This window comes from Coffea eugenioides, unplaced genomic scaffold (assembly GCF_003713205.1).
Source record: "Coffea eugenioides isolate CCC68of unplaced genomic scaffold, Ceug_1.0 ScVebR1_1293;HRSCAF=2119, whole genome shotgun sequence".
Classification (NCBI taxonomy): domain Eukaryota; kingdom Viridiplantae; phylum Streptophyta; class Magnoliopsida; order Gentianales; family Rubiaceae; genus Coffea; species Coffea eugenioides.
Genome location: NW_020861684.1, coordinates 11,337 through 18,007, shown reverse-complemented (window position 1 = coordinate 18,007; position 6,671 = coordinate 11,337). Strand labels below are relative to the sequence as shown.

The following is a 6,671-nucleotide window of genomic DNA, read 5'->3' as shown; positions in this document are numbered from 1 at the left end:
TCATAAAGACGCATGATCCTCCATACTTCGAAGAAATCTTCCGTATGACCGGGTGTTCATTTGCTGCGATTGTAAATAAACTCGAAGAGTATGATGATTTTGTGAGAGCCGGAAAAATTGTTAACATCTCTGCCCTAAAATCACAGGTAGAAGCTTTGCAAGGGCAAGGAAGCAGTGGAAAGAAGCCGCAGTTTAAAAAGAAAGAGGGGGATGCAACTTTTATCTGGGACCAGAACCCTTCACCCAAACCCCGATACCAACACAATCCAACCTACCAACCACATTACCCTTATTATTCAAACCCGCACCATGTATATACTACCAATATCCATCACCCTCGACCTCGCCCAAGTTATCCTAACCCACCTTTAGCCCCTTTTCAAATCTCTCAACCAAATCCACCCCAAAACCGACCTCGCCCTCCATATAACCCATGATTTCCTCCCCCAAATAGACCTGTTTACAGCCATCCTCAACCTCCTGAACCTTACAACCGACCCCCTAACCATACATTTACCAATTCAGGCAGGCCTCTAGACCAATTGAAGGCCGCCGGGAAAATTGGTATGGTACCCCCTCCTACCTATCCATATGGCATGCCCGCTTGGTATAACCCACAAGCTGTCTGTGCTTATCATTCAGGGGCACCCGGACATTCGACTGTTGATTGCAAGGCTCTTAAGCATAGAATTCAAGATATGATTGAAGCCAGAGAGATTGTAATTAGGAAAAAGGAGGCACAAGGGACGAATATAAATAGGAACCCCTTGCCTGAACACGCTAATACCATTGGGGTCATTCTGGACGACGCAGAGTATGAGGAGCAAGTCCAGAAATTGGCAAGGGAAGCTGAGGTGTTTGGGGTCACAGACCAACCATTTATAATGGAGGTGCCATTTGAGGAGGATAAAAGACCTTTTATTTTGGATCTCACTCTAGCTGAGAGCAAGGCTTTGGAGCCAGTGGTCATCGAATTCCCAGAGCAGGAGCCTGTTTTGAGTTTGCAGCGAGTGCCGTGGAACTACGATGAACCTGTCATACAAATTGGAGAAAAGTCAATTGCCAAAGAAGAGGTGTCAGTGGTCACCAGATCTGGGAGGATTGCAAGTCCGTTTGGAGCTACCGTTCCGATTCAAGTAAATAACCCCGAGCTGCCTGCTAAACCAACAGTTACTGAGAAGGAAGCCTTGGATTTTCTTAAAAGGCTCCAAAGAAGTGAATATATTGTAGTCGAGAAGCTAAGCAAGTCGCCCGCCCAAATATCCATGTTGGATCTGCTCTTTTCTTCGGATATGCATAGGGATGCGTTGCTCGAAATGCTGACCAAAGCTCAAATCCCTAAGGACATTTCGGTTGCTAATTTCTCACATGTGGTTGGGAGTGTGTTATTTACAAAACAAATTACTTTCTCTGATGATGAATTACCGGCAAAAGGCATTGGACATAACAAGGCTCTGTACATAGCTGTGAGTTGCAACGGGAAAATTTTGCCAAAGGTGTTGATTGACAATGGATCTGCGCTTAATATCTGCCCTTGGAGTACCTTGGAAAAGCTAGGGTTGCAAGATATCAAGCTGAGGCCCTCAGGGACCATAGTTAGAGGTTTTGATGGAGCACGAAGGGAACCTATAGGAGAAGTGGATTTAGTCATCGAGATGGGGCCCGCACAGTTTCAGATAGCTTGCCAAGTCATGCATTTTCCTAGTGTTTATAATGTTTTGGTTGGAAGGCCGTGGATTCATAAGTCCGGAGCTGTGCCTTCTTCATTGCATCAATTGTTGAAATTCATAGTAAATGACAAATTGATAACTATCTTTGCCGAGGAGGATTGCCTCGTGATTGCTGATTCTGGGTCCAAAGAAGATGGTAGCCGAAGCGCCATAGTAACCCCTCATAGCACAGCTGATATCGTCTCCGTAAGTTGGATAACAAAAGAGGAACGAGCTTTGTCAAAGGCCAGTGTCATGATGGCTAAGGAAATGATCCGCGGAGGATATGAGTTTGATAAAGGGCTGGGACGTGATCTGCAAGGAATTCTGAAGCCAGTGAAAATTGTGGAGAAAAAGGATTCATTCGGTTTGGGTTTCCGACCAACCGCTAGAGACATCAAAGAAATGAAGGAATGCAAGAGAGCAGAGAAAGAAGGCAGGCCAAGGGCCCTTGATATTCCACCACTGCATTATACTTTTCCACGACCGACCGAGGTGATCACATCAGAGATTAACCCAGTTGACGGAATCGAAACTAGTTTGGCCCAATTGTTCGTTGGGGCGACATTTGAAGACAGTTTCCCAGCTGAGGCCGAGTTTCCCGACGTCCCTGAAGGATCCATTTCCAATTGGACAGCCGAGTTTCTGCCCATTCGGAAGGAGTTTCGGTAAACTTAAAGGGGTTTGTCATTCATACGAATTCCTGAAAATACTTCTGCATCTGTAAATAGCTAATGAAAGCATCTTTACCTTTGACTAAAGTTTGCACGTGAAAATATTGTTAAGTTTTCATTTCATTCCCGCTTGTTTTTTGGTTTTTCGCTTTCAATCAAAGGGTTTATGAAAATGCACAAGTTGTTCTTGTCATGTTGTTTTGTTTATATTTCTGTCATATTGCTTGTTCATTTGTTTGTTGTATATTTGTTTGCTTATTATCCCACATTCGTTAATTCTTTCAGATGGCCAAAAATAAAACCATTTGACCCTTTGGATATCACTATTCTGGAATTCAATAATGGCAATCTCTATATCACTCACGACTTGGAGGTCTGGGAATCCGAGCTCCAAAGCGAGAGTGATAATGAGGAGGTATTCGATTCTTTTGCAAAGGATTTTGAACAATATGAGGAGAAACCAAAACCGAACCTGGAAGAAACAGAAAAGGTTAACATTGGCACTAAAGATGAAGTTAAGGAGGTGCAAATTAGTATTCATTTGAATGAGAGGCAGAAAAAGGAGATGCTTGAATTCTTGACTGTGTTCCAGGATGTATTTGCATGGTCCTATGATGATATGACTGGTATTTCAACTGATGTGGTAGTGCATAAGTTGCCCACAGACCCTACTTTTCCACCCGTAAAACAAAAATCCCGAAAATTCAAACCAGATATGAGCCTCAAAATAAAAGAGCAAATCGAAAAACAACTCAAAACCAACATTATCATTGTTTCCCATTACCCTATTTGGCTTTCGAATCCAGTCCCTGTTCCAAAAAAGAATGGAGAGGTACGAGTTTGTGTTGATTACAGAGACCTCAATAAGGCCAGTCCTAAAGATGATTTTCCTCTGCCAAATATTCACATTCTCCTGGACAATACCGCTGGGCATGAGATTGAATCTTTTTGTGATTGTTTCGCTGGATACCACCAGATTTTGATGGCAGAAGAGGATAGGGAGAAGACTGCTTTTATCACCCCTTGGGGCACGTTTTGCTACCGAGTGATGCCATTTGGTCTAAAGAATGCCGGAGCTACGTATCAAAGGACCATGACCACCCTGTTTCATGATATGATCCACCGGGAGATGGAGGTCTACGTGGATGACATCATAATCAAGTCTAAAAGAGCAGAGAACCATTTGGTTGATTTGAAGAAGCTGTTCGAAAGGTTGCGAAAGTACAATTTGAAGCTAAATCCTGCGAAATGCGCCTTTGGGGCACCAGCTGGTAAATTGTTGGGCTTCATTATTAGTAAGAGAGGCATAGAGATAGATCCAGCAAAAATTAAGGCAATTCGAGATATGCCAGTGCCGAAAACTCAGAAAGACGTGAAAAGTTTCTTAGGAAAGATCAATTTTATTGGGAGATTCATTGCCCAGTTGACTGCCACATGCGAGCCGTTGTTCAAATTGTTGAGAAAGAATGTGCCTTTGTACTGGAGTGAAGAATGCCAACAAGCTTTTGATAAAATCAAGGACTATTTGTTACATCCGCCAGTCTTGGTGCCACCCAAGCCAGGTCGACCATTAATCATGTACCTATCTGTGCTTGAAGAAGCAGTTGGTTGTGTCCTCGGGCAGCATGATGACTCTGGAAGGAAGGAGCAAGCCATTTACTATCTAAGCAAGAAGTTCACGCAGTATGAGGCTAATTATTCATTCATTGAGAAAAGCTGCTGTACATTGGCCTGGGCTGCTCAAAAGCTGAGACACTACCTGTTGAGCCATACCACTTATCTTATTTCCCGATCTGATCCTTTGAAGTATCTCTTGGAGAAGCCGATGCTAACTGGACGTCTGGCTAAATGGCAGATAATTCTCTCAGAGTTCGATATTGTTTTCACTTCACAGAAGGCCGTCAAGGGGCAAGCTATAGCTGATCATTTGGCAGAAAATCCAAGGGATGATGATTATCAACCACTTCATACTTATTTCCCTGATGAGAAAGTCTTATTTGTAGGCGCCACGGACGATATAAGTGAGCAAAGCCCTGAATGGAGGCTTTTCTTCGATGGAGCTTCGAATTCTCTCGGAGCTGGAATTGGAGCTGTTTTGGTTTCACCCGAAGGGAAGCACTACCCTGCCGCTTCCAAATTGCAATTTGCTTGTACAAACAACATGGCTGAATATGAAGCCTGCATTTTTTGTCTCAAAATTGCTTTAGAAATGGAAATCAAAGAGTTGATAGCTTTCAGTGATTCAGATTTGCTCGTGCACCAAACCTTGAAGCAGTGGATAACCAAGGATTCAAAAATTTTGCCCTACCATAGTAGTTTGCTCACTCTGGCAAAGCAATTTCAAAATTTGGAGTTCAGACATCTCCCGCGAGCCCGAAACGCATTTGCTGATGCTTTGGCCACCTTAGCCTCTATGATCCAGTATCCAGATGAATTGAGGATCGAACCAATTCAGATTCAACTTCAAGACAAGCCTGCCCACTGTTGGGTTGTAGACAAGTCCTCTGACAATATTCCTTGGTATAATGATATTAAGGAGTTTCTCAAAACTGGGTCTTACCCTCTGTATGCTAGTACAAAGGACAAGAGTTTTCTGCGTAGAATGGCTTCAAATTTTTTCTTAAGTGGAGAAGTTTTGTATAAACGAACCTCAGATTTGAACCTGTTAAGGTGCATTGATGAAGACGAAGCTCAATATATGATGAAAGAAGTGCATAGTGGCGTTTGTGGACCTCACATGAATGGCCATTTGCTAGCAAAGAAAATCATGAGAACCGGATACTTCTGGTTTACTATGGAGCGTGACTGTATAGATTTTGTCCGGAGATGTATAAAATGTCAAATGCACGGTGACGTTATACACGCTCCGCCCATTGAATTGCATAGTATATCGCCCCATGGCCCTGTTCAATGTGGGGTATGGACGTGATTGGTACAATTGATCCGCCCGCCTCGAATGGACATCGATTTATATTGGTGGCAATTGAGTACTTTACCAAATGGGTTGAAGCGGAGTCATTCAAACATGTAACGAAGAAGGTAGTTGCCAATTTCTTGAGAGATCACATCATCTGTCGCTTTGGGGTACCCGAAACGCTTATTACAGACAATGCCAAGAATCTGAACAATGACATGGTAGATGGACTATGTGAGCAGTTCAAGATCAAACACCGCAACTCTGCCATTTATAGGCCTCAGATGAATGGAGCTGTAGAAGCCGCAAACAAGAATTTGAAGAAGATTATCCGCAAAATGACTGAAAGGCATCGCGATTGGCATGAAAAGTTGCCTTATGCATTAATGGCGTATCGGACTTCTATCCGGACATCGACTGGGGCAACGCCATATTCACTCATGTATGGAATGGAAGCTGTATTACCAGCTGAAGTTGAAATTCCTTCGCTACAAATCCTCATGGAAGCTAAATTAGAGGAGGCTGATTGGATAAAGCAGCGCCATGAGCAATTGACTTTGATCGATGAAAAGCGGTTCAATGCTATCTGTCATGGTCAATGCTACCAGAAACGTGTGGCCCGGGCTTACAACAAAAAAGGTCCATCGGCGTGCATTCGAAGAAGGTGACAAAGTACTAAAGCGAATTTTGCCAATGCAAGATGAGGCTAAAGGCAAATTTGCTCCAAATTGGCAAAGGCCGTTCATTGTCCAAAAGGCATTACCTGGCGGAGCACTTATTTTGGCAGAAATGGATGGACGAACATTCCCTCAACCCATCAACTCAGACATGTGCAAGAAGTTTTTCATTTGATCATGCAAATTTTCTTTAGAAATTCATGCAAACGGCGAAATGCAAGTCAGGCCATCTTCTTTTACACTTAAAACATTTTATCTCTACTTGTCCCCTTTGAGCCATCAGAATTGACAAACTTTCGCTTGATAACCCCTGAGAATTGCAAACCCCACACTGGGGCAAATTTATTTTGAAAGAGAGATGATCAAAAAGAAAAGAGAACCCCACACTGGGGCAAATTTAGTTTTTAAAGAAAAATGCAAAAGTGAGGAAAATGCAATGAAGAAAATGCAAAGAGAGAAAATCCGATCAAACTGGGGCAAATTTTCCTCGATTTCGTTCAAAATCGGAAACGATTTCAAAATAGTGCAATCTCAAGTTATTTCACACCTCGCCTCAAAATTTGCTTTCAGGCCTCAACTTTTCTTGAAAAACACCCCACCTGACCTCATTACAAAGCCCAAAGTCCTGGCTTTCATCATTTGTTGTATTTCTATTAGAAAATTTGTTAATCAACTGGCAAGTGATGTCCGTAATGCC

At 42.8% G+C, this 6,671-nt stretch overlaps 1 protein-coding gene across 1 annotated transcript; it reads left to right on the top strand.

The window, feature by feature from the left end:
- The first annotated feature begins 566 nt into the window (after positions 1–566).
- Positions 567–2,381, top strand: LOC113755188. Its single transcript, XM_027299247.1, has one exon. It carries the CDS (start codon positions 567–569, stop codon positions 2,379–2,381), a length of 1,815 nt encoding a protein of 604 aa, XP_027155048.1.
- Positions 2,382–6,671: the final 4,290 nt, after the last annotated feature.